The following is a 17,657-nucleotide window of genomic DNA, read 5'->3' as shown; positions in this document are numbered from 1 at the left end:
CCACGAGGCAGAGGAAAGGGGAAGAGACTGCAACAGGCAGCTCCTTCCCAGGAACAGAAGCCCTCCCCCGCTTCTACAAAAGCCTCAGCATGACGCTGGGGCTTCTCAAGCGGACTCGGGGGCGGTGGGGGGTCGTCTCAAGAATTTCAGCGCGCAGTGGGCTCACTCGCAGGTGGATCCCTGGATCCTGCAGATAATATCTCAGGGTTACAGGTTGGAACTAGAGACGTCTCCACCTCGCCGTTTCCTGAAGTCTGCTTTACCAACGTCCCCCTCCGACAGGGTGACGGTCTTGGAAGCCATTCACAAGCTGTACTCTCAGCAGGTGATAGTCAAGGTACCCCTTTTACAACAAGGAAAGGGGTATTATTCCACTCTATTGTGGTACCGAAGCCGGATGGCTCGGTAAGACCTATTCTAAATCTGAAATCCTTGAACCTGTACATAAAAAAGTTCAAGTTCAAGATGGAGTCACTCAGAGCGGTGATAGCGAACCTGGAAGAAGGGGACTTTATGGTATCCTTGGACATCAAGGATGCGTATCTCCACGTTCCAATTTACCCCTCACACCAGGGGTACCTCAGGTTCGTCGTACAGAACTGTCACTATCAGTTTCAGACGCTGCCGTTTGGATTGTCCACGGCACCTCGGGTCTTTACCAAGGTAATGGCCGAGATGATGATTCTTCTTCGAAGAAAAGGCGTATTAATTATCCCATACTTGGACGATCTCCTAATAAGGGCAAGGTCCAGAGAACAGCTAGAGATGGGACTAGCACTGTCTCAAGAAGTGCTAAAGCAGCACGGGTGGATTCTGAATATTCCAAAATCCCAGTTAATTCCGACAACACGTCTGCTGTTCTTAGGGATGATTCTGGACACGGTTCAGAAAAAGGTTTTTCTCCCGGAGGAAAAAGCCAAGGAGTTATCCGAACTTGTCAGGAACCTCCTAAAACCAGGAAAGGTGTCTGTACATCAATGCACAAGAGTCCTGGGAAAAATGGTGGCTTCTTACGAAGCAATTCCATTCGGCAGATTCCACGCAAGAGTTTTCCAGAGGGATCTGCTGGACAAATGGTCAGGGTCGCATCTTCAGATGCACCAGCGGATAACCCTGTCTCCAAGGACAAGGGTATCTTTTCTGTGGTGGTTGCAGAGTGCTCATCTATTGGAGGGCCGCAGATTCGGCATACAGGATTGGATCCTGGTGACCACGGACGCCAGCCTGAGAGGCTGGGGAGCAGTCACACAAGGAAGAAACTTCCAGGGCGTGTGGTCGAGCCTGGAAACGTCTCTTCACATAAACATTCTGGAACTAAGAGCAATCTACAATGCTCTAAGCCAGGCAGAACCTCTGCTTCAAGGAAAACCGGTGTTGATCCAGTCGGACAACATCACGGCAGTCGCCCATGTAAACAGACAGGGCGGCACAAGAAGCAGGAGTGCAATGGCAGAAGCTGCAAGGATTCTTCGCTGGGCGGAGAATCATGTGATAGCACTGTCAGCAGTGTTCATCCCGGGAGTGGACAACTGGGAAGCAGACTTCCTCAGCAGACACGACCTTCACCCGGGAGAGTGGGGACTTCATCCAGAAGTTTTCCACATGCTTGTAACCCGTTGGGAAAGACCAATGGTGGACATGATGGCGTCTCGCCTCAACAAAAAACTGGACAGGTATTGCGCCAGGTCAAGAGATCCGCAGGCAATAGCTGTGGATGCGCTGGTAACGCCTTGGGTGTACCAGTCGGTGTATGTGTTTCCTCCTCTGCCTCTCATACCAAAAGTATTGAGAATTATACGGCAAAGAGGCGTAAGAACGATACTAGTGGCTCCGGATTGGCCAAGAAGGACTTGGTACCCGGAACTTCAAGAGATGATCACGGAGGATCCGTGGCCTCTACCTCTGAGAAGGGACCTGCTTCAGCAGGGTCCCTGTCTGTTTCAAGACTTACCGCGGCTGCGTTTGACGGCATGGCGGTTGAACGCCGGATCCTAAAGGGAAAAGGCATTCCGGAAGAAGTCATTCCTACCTTGATTAAAGCAAGGAAGGAAGTAACCGCGCAACATTATCACCGCATTTGGCGAAAATATGTTGCGTGGTGCGAGGATCGGAGTGCTCCGACAGAGGAATTTCAACTGGGTCGATTCCTACATTTCCTGCAATCAGGATTGTCTATGGGTCTCAAATTGGGATCTATTAAGGTTCAAATTTCGGCCCTGTCGATTTTCTTCCAGAAAGAATTGGCTTCAGTTCCTGAAGTCCAGACCTTTGTTAAGGGAGTACTGCATATACAGCCCCCTGTGGTGCCTCCAGTGGCACCGTGGGATCTCAATGTTGTTTTGGACTTTCTCAAATCTCATTGGTTTGAACCACTAAAAAATGTGGATTTGAAATATCTCACATGGAAAGTGACCATGCTACTAGCCCTGGCTTCGGCCAGGAGAGTGTCAGAACTGGCAGCTTTATCTTACAAAAGCCCATATCTGATTTTCCATTCGGACAGGGCAGAACTGCGGACTCGTCTGCATTTTCTCCCTAAGGTGGTGTCAGCATTTCATCTGAACCAGCCTATTTAGTGCCTGCGGCTACAAGCGACTTGGAGGACTCCAAGTTGTTGGACGTTGTCAGAGCTTTAAAAATATACATTTCAAGGACAGCTGGAGTCAGGAAATCTGACTCACTGTTTATACTATATGCTCCCAACAAGTTGGGCGCTCCTGCGTCTAAGCAGACTATTGCGCGCTGGATTTGTAGTACGATTCAGCTTGCACATTCTGTGGCAGGCCTGCCACAGCCAAAATCGGTAAATGCCCACTCCACAAGGAAGGTGGGTTCTTCTTGGGCGGCTGCCCGAGGGGTCTCGGCATTACAACTCTGCCGAGCGGCTACGTGGTCGGGGGAGAACACGTTTGTAAAATTCTACAAATTTGATACCCTGGCTAAGGAGGACCTGGAGTTCTCTCATTCGGTGCTGCAGAGTCATCCGCACTCTCCCGCCCGTTTGGGAGCTTTGGTATAATCCCCATGGTCCTTTCAGGAACCCCAGCATCCACTAGGACGATAGAGAAAATAAGAATTTACTTACCGATAATTCTATTTCTCGGAGTCCGTAGTGGATGCTGGGCGCCCATCCCAAGTGCGGATTATCTGCAATAATTGTACATAGTTATTGTTACCTAAATCGGGTTATTGTTGTAGGGAGCCATCTTTCAGAGGCTCCTCTGTTATCATACTGTTAACTGGGTTTAGATCACAGGTTGTACGGTGTGATTGGTGTGGCTGGTATGAGTCTTACCCGGGATTTATAAATCCTTCCTTATTGTGTACGCTCGTCCGGGCACAGTATCCTAACTGAGGCTTGGAGGAGGGTCATAGGGGGAGGAGCCAGTACACACCACCTGATCATAAAGCTTTACTTTTTGTGCCCTGTCTCCTGCGGAGCCGCTATTCCCCATGGTCCTTTCAGGAACCCCAGCATCCACTACGGACTCCGAGAAATAGAATTATCGGTAAGTAAATTCTTATTTTCTCTGACGTCCTAGTGGATGCTGGGACTCCGTCAGGACCATGGGGATTATACCAAAGCTCCCAAACGGGCGGGAGAGTGCGGATGACTCTGCAGCACCGAATGAGAGAACTCCAGGTCCTCCTTAGCCAGGGTATCAAATTTGTAGAATTTTACAAACGTGTTCTCCCCTGACCACGTAGCTGCTCGGCAGAGTTGTAATGCCGAGACCCCTCGGGCAGCCGCCCAAGATGAGCCCACCTTCCTTGTGGAATGGGCCTTGACAGATTTAGGCTGTGGCAGGCCTGCCACAGAATGTGCAAGTTGAATTGTGCTACAAATCCAACGAGCAATCGTCTGCTTAGAAGCAGGAGCACCCAGCTTGTTGGGTGCATACAGTATAAACAGCGAGTCAGATTTTCTGACTCCAGCCGTCCTTGAAATATATATTTTCAATGCTCTGACAACGTCCAGCAACTTGGAATCCTCCAAATCGCTAGTAGCCGCAGGCACCACAATAGGCTGGTTCAGGTGAAACGCTGAAACCACCTTAGGCAGAAAGTGAGGACGCGTCCGCAGTTCTGCCCTGTCCGAATGGAAAATCAGATATGGGCTTTTATACGATAAAGCCGCCAATTCTGACACTCTCCTGGCTGAAGCCAGGGCCAGTAGCATGGTTACTTTCCATGTAAGATATTTCAAATCCACCGATTTGAGTGGCTCAAACCAATGGGATTTGAGAAAATCCAAAACTACATTAAGATCCCACGGTGCCACTGGGGGCACAACCGGGGGCTGTATATGTAGTACTCCTTTTACAAAAGTCTGGACTTCAGGAACTGAAGCCAATTCTTTCTGGAAGAAAATCGACAGGGCCGAAATTTGAACCTTAATGGACCCTAATTTGAGGCCCATAGACAATCCTGTTTGCAGGAAATGTAGGAATCGACCCAGTTGAAATTCCTCCGTCGGGGCCTTCCTAGCCTCACACCACGCAACATATTTTCTCCAAATGCGGTGATAATGTTGTGCAGTCACCTCCTTCCTGGCTTTTACCAGGGTAGGGATGACCTCTTCCGGAATGCCTTTTTCCCTTAGGATTCGGCGTTCAACCGCCATGCCGTCAAACGCAGCCGCGGTAAGTCTTGGAATAGACACGGTCCCTGCTGAAGCAGGTCCCGTCTTAGAGGTAGAGGCCACGGATCTTCCGTGAGCATCTCCTGAAGTTCCGGGTACCAAGTTCTTCTTGGCCAATCCGGAGCCACGAGTATCATTCTTACTCCCCTTTGCCGTATAATTCTCAGTACTTTTGGTATGAGAGGCAGAGGAGGAAACACATACACTGACTGGTACACCCATGGTGTTACCAGAGCGTCTACAGCTATTGCCTGAGGGTCTCTTGACCTGGCGCAATACCTGTCCAGTTTTTTGTTGAGGCGGGACGCCATCATGTCCACCATTGGTCTTTCCCAATGGACCACAATCATGTGGAAAACTTCTGGATGAAGTCCCCACTCTCCCGGGTGCAGATCGTGTCTGCTGAGGAAGTCTGCGTCCCAGTTGTCCACTCCCGGGATGAACACAGCTGACAGTGCTAACACATGATTTTCTGCCCAGCGGAGAATCCTTGCAGCTTCTGCCATTGCCCTCCTGCTTCTTGTGCCGCCCTGTCTGTTTACGTGGGCGACTGCCGTGATGTTGTCCGACTGAATCAACACCGGCTGACCCTGAAGCAGAGGTTTTGCCAGGCTTAGAGCATTGTAGATTGCTCTTAGCTCCAGTATATTTATGTGAAGAGACGTCTCCAGGCTTGACCACACGCCCTGGAAGTTTCTTCCCTGTGTGACCGCTCCCCAGCCTCTCAGGTTGGCATCCGTGGTCACTAGGACCCAGTTCTGTATGCCGAATCTGCGGCCCTCTAACAGATGAGCACTCTGCAACCACCATAGCAGAGACACTCTTGTCCTTGTGGACAATTTTATCCGCTGATGCATCTGCAGATGCGATCCGGACCATTTGTCCAGCAGATCCCACTGAAAAGTTCGTGCATGGAATCTGCCGAATGGAATCGCTTCGTAAGAAGCTACCATTTTTCCCAGGACTCTTGTGCATTGATGCACAGATACTTTTCCTGGTTTTAGGAGGTTCCTGACTAGATCGGATAACTCCCTGGCTTTCTCCTCCGGAAGAAATACCTTTTTCTGAACAGTGTCCAGAATCATCCCTAGGAACAACAGACGTGTCGTCGGGATCAGTTGGGATTTTGGAAAATTCAGAATCCACCCGTGTTGTTGGAGCACTACTTGGGTTAGTGCTACTCCGACCTCCAGCTGTTCTCTGGATCTTGCCCTTATCAGGAGATCGTCCAAGTAAGGGATAATTAAGACGCCTTCTCTTCGAAGAAGGATCATCATTTCGGCCATTACCTTGGTAAAGACCCGGGGTGCCGTGGACAATCCAAACGGCAGCGTCTGAAACTGATAATGACAGTTTTGGACCACGAACCTGAGGTACCCTTGGTGTGAAGGACAAATTGGAACATGAAGGTAAGCATCCTTGATGTCCAAGGACACCATAAAATCCCCTTCTTCCAGATTCGCTATCACTGCTCTGAGTGACTCCATCTTGAACTTGAATTTTTGTATGTACAGGTTCAGAGATTTTAGATTTAGAATCGGTCTTACCGAGCCGTCCGGCTTCGGTACCACAAATAGCGTGGAGTAATACCCCTGTCCCTGTTGTAGGAGGGGTACCTTGACTATCACCTGCTGAGAATACAGCTTGTGAATGGCCTCCAATACCGTCGCCCTGTCGGAGGGAGACGTTGGCAAAGCAGACTTTAGGAAACGGCGAGGAGGGGACTTCTCGAATTCCAACCTGTAACCCTGAGATACTACCTGCAGGATCCAGGGGTCCACCTGCGAGTGAGCCCACTGTGCGCTGAAATGTTTGAGGCGACCCCCCACCGCCCCTGAGTCTTTCTGGCAGATATGGACATCGCACTTACTCTTGATGCCAGAGTGCAAATATCTCTCTGTGCATCTCGCATATAAAGAAATGCATCCTTTAACTGCTCTATAGTCAGTAAAATACTGTCCCTATCCAGGGTATCAATATTTTCAGACAGTGACTCCGACCAAGCCACGCCAGCACTGCACATCCAGGCTGAGGCGATTGCTGGTCTCAGTATAACACCCGTATGTGTGTATATACTTTTTAATGTATTCTCCAGCCTCCTATCAGCTGGATCCTTGAGGGCGGCCGTATCAGGAGACGGTAACGCCACTTGCTTTGATAAGCGTGTGAGCGCCTTATCCACCCTAGGAGGTGTTTCCCAGCGCGCCCTAACCTCTGGCGGGAAAGGGTATAATGCCAATAACTTCTTTGAAATTAGCAGTTTTCTATCTGGGGTAACCCACGCTTCATCACACACTTCATTCAGTTCCTCTGATTCAGGAAAAACTATCGGTAGTTTTTTCACACCCCACATAATACCCCTTTTTGTGGTACTTGCAGTATCAGAGATATGCAAAGCCTCCTTCATTGCCGTGATCATATAACGTGTGGCCCTACTGGAAAATACGTTTGTTTCTTCACCGTCGACACTGGATTCAGTGTCAGTGTCTGGGTCTGTGTCGACCGACTGAGGTAAAGGGCGTTTTACAGCCCCTGACGGTGTCTGAGACGCCTGGACAGGTACTAACTGGTTTGCCGGCTGTCTCATGTCGTCAACCGACTTTTGTAGCGTGCTGACACTATCCCGTAATTCCATAAACAAAGCCATCCATTCTGGTGTCGACTCCCTAGGGGGTGACATCACCATTACAGGCAATTGCTCCGCCTCCACGCCAACATCGTCCTCATACATGTCGACACACACGTACCGACACACAGCAGACACACAGGGAATGCTCTGATAGAAGACAGGACCCCACTAGCCCTTTGGGGAGACAGAGGGAGAGTTTGCCAGCACACACCCAAGCGCTATAAATATATATAGGGACAACCTTAATAAGTGTGTTCCCTTTATAGCAGCTCAATATTATAAATATCGCCAATAAGTGCCCCCCCTCTCTGTTTTTACCCTGTTTCTGTAGTGCAGTGCAGGGGAGAGTCCTGGGAGCCTTCCTCGCAGCGGAGCTGGGCAGGAAAATGGCGCTGTGTGCTGAGGAGAATAGGCCCCGCCCCCTTTTCGGCGGGCTTCTTCTCCCGGTTTTTTTGGAACCTGGCAGGGGTTAAATACATCCATATAGCCCCAGGGGCTATATGTGATATATTTTAGCCAGAATAGGTATATTACATTGCTGCCCAGGGCGCCCCCCCCAGCGCCCTGCACCCTCAGTGACCGCTGGTGTGAAGTGTGCGGAGAGCAATGGCGCACAGCTGCAGTGCTGTGCGCTACCTCATGAAGACTGAGACGTCTTCTGCCGCCGGTTTCTGGACCTCTTCTCTATTCGGCATCTGCAAGGGGGTCGGCGGCGCGGCTCCGGTGACCCATCCAGGCTGTACCTGTGATCGTCCCTCTGGAGCTAGTGTCCAGTAGCCTAAGAAGCAAATCCATCCTGCACGCAGGTGAGTTCACTTCTTCTCCCCTAAGTCCCTCGTTGCAGTGAGCCTGTTGCCAGCAGGTCTCACTGAAAATAAAAAACCTAACAAATTTTTTCTAAGCAGCTCTTTAGGAGAGCCACCTAGATTGCACCCTGCTCGGACGGGCACAAAAACCTAACTGAGGCTTGGAGGAGGGTCATAGGGGGAGGAGCCAGTACACACCACCTAGTGGTCAAACTTTTAAATTTTGTGCCCTGTCTCCTGCGGAGCCGCTATTCCCCATGGTCCTGACGGAGTCCCAGCATCCACTAGGACGTCAGAGAAATATATATATATATATATATATATATATATGTAAAAAAATAATAATATGGCCTCCATAGACCGGCAGCAAGACCCCCCTTCCTCCGCTCCAGGGACTGATAGCACACAGGCACCACAACCACCACCCCACCACATAGACAGTACACAGGCTGGCACCATGATCATTCCTCACTATTCCCCCGCCACGTTCCCTGCACCGGCGCCCACCCGCCCCTGCCATGGACACATCACCTTGCTGCTCTGAAGTCAGTGCTGTGGCAGGGAGTGAAGATATGGAAGACTGCACCACTACCATGCGCCAGGCTCTCACCTCGCAAGCTCCACCATGGGAGATCAGCCTGAGAGGAGTCCCCCGACCCTACATGTCATGATCGGTGGCCAGGGGAGCTATTAGGTACTCAGATCCCCCCTGCGTGCATGTATGCTTGCTCTCCCTAACACTCTCTCTCCTCTTGCACCTCTCTCCCTGACACTCTGTCTCTTGCTCCTCTCTCGCCGACACACTCTTTGTTTCTCTCTCACTCCCCTGCTCTCCTAAGGGGAATTGTAGAGGCAGTGGATGGGGATGTATGGTGTCGAGGTGGGGAAGGGGGCCAATAGATATCTGGGTACTGGGCCCCAATATTTCTGTTGCCGTCCCTGCCTGCTCCCGGGGGCCAGCCTCACCTACACAATGGTGCTTGCTAGCGCAATGCTGCAGTCCCAGGCTCCTCCTTTCCCCTTCGCAGCACCTCCGTCAGTGGGACACCCTGCCTCCATCTACATGGTGCGGCCTCCTGCCCACCATGGTGCTTCCTCCTTTTCATCCTCATAGTATCGCCTCCAACCCCAGGGGCGCCAAAATGAGGATCTATCTTGCCCCCCCCAACCTATAAATGTTCTGACTCCCCTGCATACAGGGGCAGATGTATTAAGCTTGGAGAAGTGATAAAGCAGTGATGATAAGTGGAAGGTGATAACGCCCCAGCCAATCAGCTCCTAACAGTCAATTTACATATTGGAGCTGATTGGCTGGTGCGTTATCACCTTGTACTTTATCACTTCTCCAGGCTAAATACATCTGCCCCACAGTACCTAATCAAAACTCTGTCAATATTCCTGTATGCTTCCTTGTTTTGATGTTGCTGCTGCTCCTCACTCTGCAAACGCCGTCAGAAACGCAACATGGAGGAGGATCCAGGCTGACATCGCCATCGTCCATGTTGTCGTCTGGTCGTATATACACACTAAACGATATTCTATAGTGTTCAGTATCACCCCATCAAGCCTGCATGCAGGTCTGACTGTGGATGACGCAGGGGTCACACGGGAGCACACATCAGATGCCATATCTGGTGTACACACTAGACTATATTGTATGTAATCACACAATATCAGCCGGATCGCATGCGATATCACCTAATGTGTATGCACAATAAGTGGGTGTTTCAGTTAGCTGCAAGGTTTTGTAGTAGCATTCTGTGTTATGTTTATGCAAACAAATGGGCAATTACCATCATTAAAATAGAAGGTGTGAGCAAAAATAAGTGAAGATCATTAAGCAAAACATAATGCGTGATGCTACTACCAGGTCCTTGGGTCTGATTGAGTTAGTCCCCAAAAGTATAAGAAGCTTGATGGCTGCTACCGCTGTGCTTTGAGATGGATCACGTTCTTTAGCCTTTAAATGAAGTTACAGATGTCTTACAGTTTTTGTATAAATGTGGCCAGCTTGGAGTTTTCAGTTGAGCACTCCCAAAGCTTAGTTGGGATCAAACATATAAAAACAGTCTGCTACAGTGTGTGTGTGTTTTTTTTTTTTTTTTTTTCAACACTTGGTAATTTCTGGCATCCATAAATGCTGTACTAGACATGGACCTGTATTACCACGTATGTATGTGATATGTGCATCTGTATTACCATGGCTGTATGTGATATGTGCACCTGTATTACCAAGGCTGTATGTGATACATGCACCTGTATTACCAAGGCTGTATGTGATACGTGCACCCGTAGTACCAATGCTGTGTGTAATACGTGCACCTGTAGTACCAAGGCTGTATGTGATACGTGCACCTGTATTACCAAGGGTGTATGTGATATGTGCACCTGTATTACCAATGGTGTATGTGATACGTGCACCTGTATTACCAAGGCTGTGTGTGATACGTGCACCTGTAGTACCAAGGCTGTATGTGATACGTGCACCTGTATTACCAAGGCTGTGTGTGATACGTGCAACTGTAGTACCAAGGCTGTATGTGATACGTGCACCTGTATTACCAAGGCTGTGTGTGATACGTGCACCTGTATTACCAAGGCTGTATGCGATATGTGCACCTGTATTACCAAGGCTGTATGTGATACGTGCAACTGTAGTACCAAGGCTGTATGTGATACGTGCACCTGTATTACCAAGGGTGTATGTGATATGTGCACCTGTATTACCAATGGTGTATGTGATACGTGCACCTGTATTACCAAGGCTGTGTGTGATACGTGCAACTGTATTACCAAGGCTGTGTGTAATACGTGCACCTGTAGTACCAAGGCTGTGTGTAATACGTGCACCTGTAGTACCAAGGCTGTATGTGATACGTGCACCTGTATTACCAATGGTGTATGTGATACGTGCACCTGTATTACCAAGGCTGTGTGTAATACGTGCACCTGTATTACCAAGGCTGTATGTGATACGTGCACCTGTATTACCAATGGTGTATGTGATACGTGCACCTGTATTACCAATGGTGTATGTGATACGTGCACCTGTATTACCAAGGCTGTGTGTGATACGTGCAACTGTAGTACCAAGGGTTTATGTGACTACATTGCCATGACTTTTGTGCATAGATTTGTCTTATACGTTACTAGTGATGTGTTCTTTCATTCTCACGTGAAGTAATGTGTACATTCTGATGATTCATGTTTATTTTCTGGCATAGCCCCGTGCTGTAGCTGGATTTCGTGGAACAGTAAGGTACGCTTCTGTCAACGCGCACAGGAACAGGGTGAGTATAAGACATTTATTTGGAAGTCATCCATTTAATACAAGTGCCAACAGTGACGTTGTTATTTACTAATATAATAATGAGAGATACAATTGGACTCAGCTGGGAAATTTGATTTTATATCAGTTATTATAAACCATTGTAGTCATACGCAGGTAGACCTTCTGGAGGTGGTTGATATATAGGCAGTTAAAAGGTCAACAGTCAATGAGTTAACACTATAGGTTCAAAAGGGTAGAAAGGATGACAATTTTTTTTTTCCGGACTTTTCATGTTTTTACAACTTTTGCTGCATTTGCTATCCATGTCACAAGCCATTACCCTTAGTAACCTTGTGGCGAGCGTATCGAGCCACCGCGCCCGAAGCTTCATGCATATAAGGCTTTTCTGTGGATGACAGTTGTTATGGCTTAGATTCAAGTACACTTGTGCCCCCCAGTGAACTCTTTGGATATCCATTAATCAAGTTAAGTTAGTTGATTAGCAAAGGCAAACGCAAATGTACATTTATGAAAAGGCAATAAAAGATAAAGGGGTCTATTTACTAAGCCTTGGATGGAGATAAAGTACCAGCCAATCAGCTCCTAACTGTCATTTTTCAAACACAGCAGTTAGGAGCTAATTGGCTGGTACTTTATCTCCATGCACTTGGGGGTCATTCCGAGTTGATCGCTCGTGAGCAGTTTTTAGCAGCCGCGCAAACGCATTGTCGCCGGCCACCGGGGAGTGTATTTTCCGCTTTGCAGGAGTGTGAACGCTTGTGCAGCAGAGCGCCTGCAAAATCTTTTTGTGCAAAACAAGACCAGCCCTGTAGTTACTCTTCGTGTGTGTTGATTCTAACGACGGAGGGTTGGCTTTTGACATCACACCCCCGCCCAGCCACGCATGCGTTTTTTCAGCCACGCCTGCGTTTTACCAAACACTCCCTGAAAACGGTCAGTTGCCACCCAGAAACGCCCATTTCATGTCAATCTTCCTGCGTTCGGCCGTGCGAGTGGATTGTTCGTTAGACTCTGTGCAAACCCACGATGCTCATTGTACCTGTACGACGCGCCTGCGAATTGCGGTGCATGCGCAGAAATGCCGATTTTTAGCCTGATCGCTGCGCTGCAAACAACGGCAGCTAGTGATATACTCGGAATGACCCCCTTTATCTCCATCCAAGGCTTAGTAAATAGACCCCAAAGAGTCTTGAAATTAAACTAGTTACCAGCCCGTCTAAATGACGGAATAACATAACAGTAATGTCAGCGCCGGCGGCTCTGTGCGCCCGAACAGAGCAACACTTGAATTGTTACGTCGGGCGCCATCTAGTGGCTGCTGGTGCACAAAACACTTGAATTCCCCCCACAGAGGTGAGGAGCAGCGTTAGCCTTTTATTTCAAGTTGAAAGTTAATATTTGTTAAAAAGGAGAATGTAGAGTACAAAAGTTCAGTTAACCTACTTTAAACTCTTATTGACCTTAACTTCTGAAGCAGCAACAATTGGGAGTGCAGTGTACTGTACTCAGCAAAGACATTGTGCTTTGTGGCACTTGGGGCCTGATTCTGAGTCGCGTGCAGTGCTGTTTGTGTCTTCGTCTCCTGCTGGTCACACATCTGCGACTATGCAAATGTTGCTACAAGCCTGGACACAAACTTCAGTTGTACCATCCAACTTACACCAGCTGCATCCTACGTGCAGATTCTCCATCAGAGTATAGCCTCCTATGGGAACAATGAGGCCGCAACACTCCCATAACACGCCATCTCCTTGCATCTGCTTAGCCATTTACCTGTCACCAGCCAGGAACCCCAACACATTTTCAAGACATTTCTGAGACCATGTGTCTCAATCAGAACTGCGACTGTATGCACTGAGGCATGCGCAGTGCGCCTTAGAGGCACACAGAGAAGAAAAAAATTGCTCAGTTGCATCCGACACCACCAGTGCATGGGACTTATATTCAACCCCTTGCTGAGCAGCTAAGCATTCCTGCAACTGTTATACTGCATTGGTAAGCGTGCTATCTGCAATCCCAGAGCAGTGGTCATGTTATCAGAGGACATGGTGGTGAGATGTAATATTTAGGACTAAAGTCAAGTTTTAAAATAAGGCACATATGTAAAAATCATGTTTCATTTGATTTTTTTTTTCTTCAAGAATCTTTATTAGCATTTGTAATGTATTTACAAAATAATTGTTTTTGGCACTTTCACTTCCACACCATTATTATTATTTTTTTTAACCTATTTCTGGCATAATCTGTATCACCACACTACAAACTGCACTGCATTTGTTAGGAGGCTTTAGACATTGATTAGCCATAGTTCCCATATACACTTTGTATCTGTGCAGGAGATGGGCCGACATGACGATCTATGGTCCCTTTTCTACATGCTGGTTGAGTTTGTGGTTGGACAGCTTCCATGGAGGAAGATAAAAGATAAGGTAAACCTTGTTCGAGTCTCAATTTATTTAAGAAATTCAGAGTTGTCCACTCCTGTTGCAGTAAATACGGATTCTGACAATGAGTACCTATGAATGGTTTACATCCAGTTGGTTTCTCTTCACTATATAGCTATCTCCAACCCCTTCATCACTTACTTCTATCCTCAATCTCCTATTTGTATTTCTGTTTTATGTAATCAGATTCAAATGGTATTATTGGCTGATGTCACACACAAGGTTTTTATAATGGCTATGAAAACATTACAGATTATGAAGTTTTATTTGTTATGTTTTACTGGAATTATTTCATGGCAAAGACCAGTGTTTGATCCTTCCTGGGAGGGCACAGGCTGATGTGTAACCCAGATCTAGATTAAGGTGTTGGTGGGCCCGGGACTTTTAAGACTTGAGGGGCCCTAAAGACCAACATTTGGGATACAGGGATCGGGTCATAGTGCACCAGCCTTAATGGGTCATTATCTTGAAGCCTGCTTGCTCTAACCACTGCTTTTTCTTATAGGAACAAGTTGGTTCCATTAAGGAACGATATGAACATCGGCTTATGTTGAAACATCTTCCTCCAGAGTTCCATGTGTTTCTTGACCACATAAGTGGCTTGGACTACTTAACAAAGCCAGATTATCCGGTATGCATATTCTAAGAATTGGGAATAATGGTCATTTGTCATAACAAGACCCATCGTGGCATTCATAGCATATGGGGTTTGAATGGTTTTAACAACATGCATCTGACTGTACTGTCTGAAAAGGATTGAACTTTAAAAAAATGGTCTCATACTCGCTGTTAAATACAAAGTCCTGCCAACACTAGAGGCCTGATTCGGAGATGTACTGTACATAAACCTGATGGTTTACGTACATCTTAGATGGTGGGGAGTCTGAGTAGGACCCATTCTGTGCATGTGCAGAGTGGGTCCTTCGTCCTGAATGCAGTTCCTCCTGAGCTTTTGGGGGTGGAGGGTGGTTGGAGCTTTCCACCATTCCCGAAAATGGGGGTGTATCGCTCCTGTTATCTGGAAGTGATGAGTCTGTGGTCTGCCCCATCAGGCTCAGATTACCTGGCCTCTGCATTGAGAACAGCCAGGCCATCCTGCATAACCTGAAGGTCACCCAGATGGCCAGTGATCACACAAGTGATCTGATGCTGTATCTTCGGACACAGCAATGGATCACACAAGCAGGCAAGAGGTGTCTATTTACACGTGACTCCTCCTGCTGCTTTTGCATAATTTTGTACAGCAGCTGTATCCAAAGGCGCATCTGCTGTATGAGTTGCATTCGTCTCTGGATCAGGTCCTAGGGTTTTAGTACAAAAGATAACGACCTTAGGAAGTATTCAGCTACCCCCTGACTTATCCCAAAATACTTTCACAGTCACATCTAATCAGTTACTATAGACCAGACAATTCCCTGCATTACTGTAAAATGAAAAACTATGCGTATTAAACATCTGAATCCATTAATAACACATTATTAAATGCGATTTTAATGTGGCACAAAGTCATAATATTAAGTGAACAAGATAACGATAACAAATGAACATCTAGTATGAATGCAAAACCATTTATCAAAATAAAATGGAAATAAAACGCAGAAACAGGTCTATACTTACTGACGCAGGTGGTTGGGAGAATTTCTCAGTGCGATACCCAATATACGGATTATTTCCCAAATAATTTCACTACTATTCAAACCTACTACTTTCTCTAGCATCCATAAGGGATATTGGGGACACATTTGTATGATGGGTATAGACGGGGTCCAAAGGAGCCAGTGCACTTTAAATTTCTTCAACTGGATGTGCTGGCTCCTCCCCTCTATGCCCCTTCCCACAAGCAGTTTAGAAAAACGTGCCCTCAGGAGAGGATGCACACTCTGCAAACTCCAGAGTTTTTCTTCATTTTATTTTAATCTTTTGTTTATTTCAGTATGCTGTTTGGGCAACAGCATACCTGCGCCATGGGAGTTATGGGGGAGGGGGGCGGTCACTGGCCTTGCGAGGTGCAGAGCCGCTTACCCGCTGCAGGACCACCGTCCTGAGGGGTTGTTAGTTCAGACGTTGTCGTTTGGGCTTTCCACGGCCCCGAGGATTTTCACCAAGGTAATGGCGGAAATGATGGTGCTCCTGCGCAAGCAGGGTGTCACAGTTATCCCGTACTTGGACGATCTCCTGATAAAAGCGAGATCGAGAGAACAGTTGCTGAACAGCGTATCACTGTCCCTGAGGGTGTTGGAACAGCACGGCTGGATTCTCAATATCCCGAAGTCAAAGTTGATTCCAACGACTCGTTTGCCCTTCTTAGGCATGATTCTTGATACGGACCAGAAACGAGTTTATCTTCCGATGGAAAAGGCCCAAGAACTCATGTCTTTGGTCAGGGACCTATTGAAGCCAACACGGGTGTCGGTGCATCACTGCACTCGAGTTCTGGGAAAGATGGTGGCGACTTACGAGGCCATTCCATTCGGCAGGTTCCATGCGAGAACTTTTCAATGGGACCTTCTGGACAAGTGGTCCGGGTCACATCTACAGATTCATCAGATGATCACCCTGTCCCCCAGGCCCAGGGTATCTCTCCTGTGGTGGCTGCAGAGTGCTCACCTTCTGGAGGGTCGCAGGTTCGGCATTCTGGACTGGGTTATGGTAACCACGGACGCGAGCCTCCGAGGTTGGGGTGCAGACACACAGGGAAGAAACTTCCAGGGTCTCTGGTCAAGCCAGGAGGCTTATTTTCACATCAACGTACTGGAGTTGAGGGCAACGCCCTTCGACAAGCGGAAAATTTGCTTCGCGAACTACCGGTTCTGATCCAGTCAGACAACATCACTGCAGTGGCGCATGTAAACCGCCAAGGCGGAACAAAGAGCAGAGTGGCAATGGCGGAAGCCACCAGGATTCTTCGCTGGGCGGAAAATCATGTAAGCGCCCTGACAGCAGTCTTCATTCCGGGAGTCGACAACTGGGAAGCGGACTTCCTCAGCAGACACGATCTACATACAAGAGAGTGGGGACTTCATCAGGAAGTCTTCGCAGAGATTGCAAGTCGGTGGGGACTGCCTCAGATAGACATGATGGCGTCACGCCACAACAAGAAACTACCGAAGTATTGCGCCAGGTCGAGGGACCCTCAGGCATTGGCGGTGGACGCCCTGGTGACACCATGGGTGTTTCAGTCGGTCTTTGTGTTTCCTCCTCTTCCGCTCATCTCAAAGATATTGAGAATCATAAGACAAAGAGGAGTACAGACAATTCTCGTTGTTCCAGATTGGCCGCGAAGGGCCTGGTATCCGGATCTGCAGGAAATGCTCACAGAAGATCCGTGGCCTCTTCCTCTCAGAGAGAACCTGTTACAACGGGGGCCCTGTCTGTTCCATGACTTACCGCGGCTGCGTTTGACGGCATGGCGGTTGAACGCCGGATACTAGCGGAAAAGGGCATTCCGAATGAGGTCATTCCTACTTTGATAAAGGCTAGGAAAGACGTGACTGCGAAACATTATCACCGTATATGGAGAAAGTACGTATCTTGGTGTGAGTCCAGGAATGCTCCTCCGGAAGAATTCCATTTGGGCCGTTTCCTTCACTTCCTACAAACGGGAGTGAATTTGGGCCTGAAATTAGGCTCCATTAAGGTTCAGATTTCGGCCCTATCCATTTTCTTTCAGAAGGAATCGGCTTCTCTCCCAGAAGTCCAGACTTTTGTGAAGGGACTGCTGCATATCCAGCCTCCTTTTGTACCTCCAGTGACACCCTGGGACCATAACGTGGTGTTGCGGTTCCTTAAATCGCACTGGTTTGAACCACTTAAAACGGTGGAATTAAAATGTCTCACTTGGAAA

The 17,657-nt window shown here is 48.0% G+C and overlaps 1 protein-coding gene across 3 annotated transcripts in view; it reads left to right on the top strand.

Moving 5' to 3' along the window:
- TTBK2 (tau tubulin kinase 2) overlaps positions 1 to 17,657 on the top strand; it is a 406,138-nt gene that overhangs the window by 283,226 nt on the left and 105,255 nt on the right. For all 3 annotated transcript variants that reach the window (XM_063947656.1, XM_063947657.1, XM_063947655.1), the window contains exons 7-9: positions 11,302 to 11,367; positions 13,706 to 13,798; positions 14,319 to 14,444. In XM_063947656.1, coding sequence (XP_063803726.1) covers positions 11,302 to 11,367; positions 13,706 to 13,798; positions 14,319 to 14,444 — 285 coding nt within the window. The remainder of the gene's footprint in view (positions 1 to 11,301; positions 11,368 to 13,705; positions 13,799 to 14,318; positions 14,445 to 17,657) is intronic.

This window comes from Pseudophryne corroboree, chromosome 12, assembly GCF_028390025.1.
Source record: "Pseudophryne corroboree isolate aPseCor3 chromosome 12, aPseCor3.hap2, whole genome shotgun sequence".
Taxonomy (NCBI): Eukaryota; Metazoa; Chordata; class Amphibia; order Anura; family Myobatrachidae; genus Pseudophryne; species Pseudophryne corroboree.
This window is presented reverse-complemented; position numbering and strand designations above follow the sequence as displayed.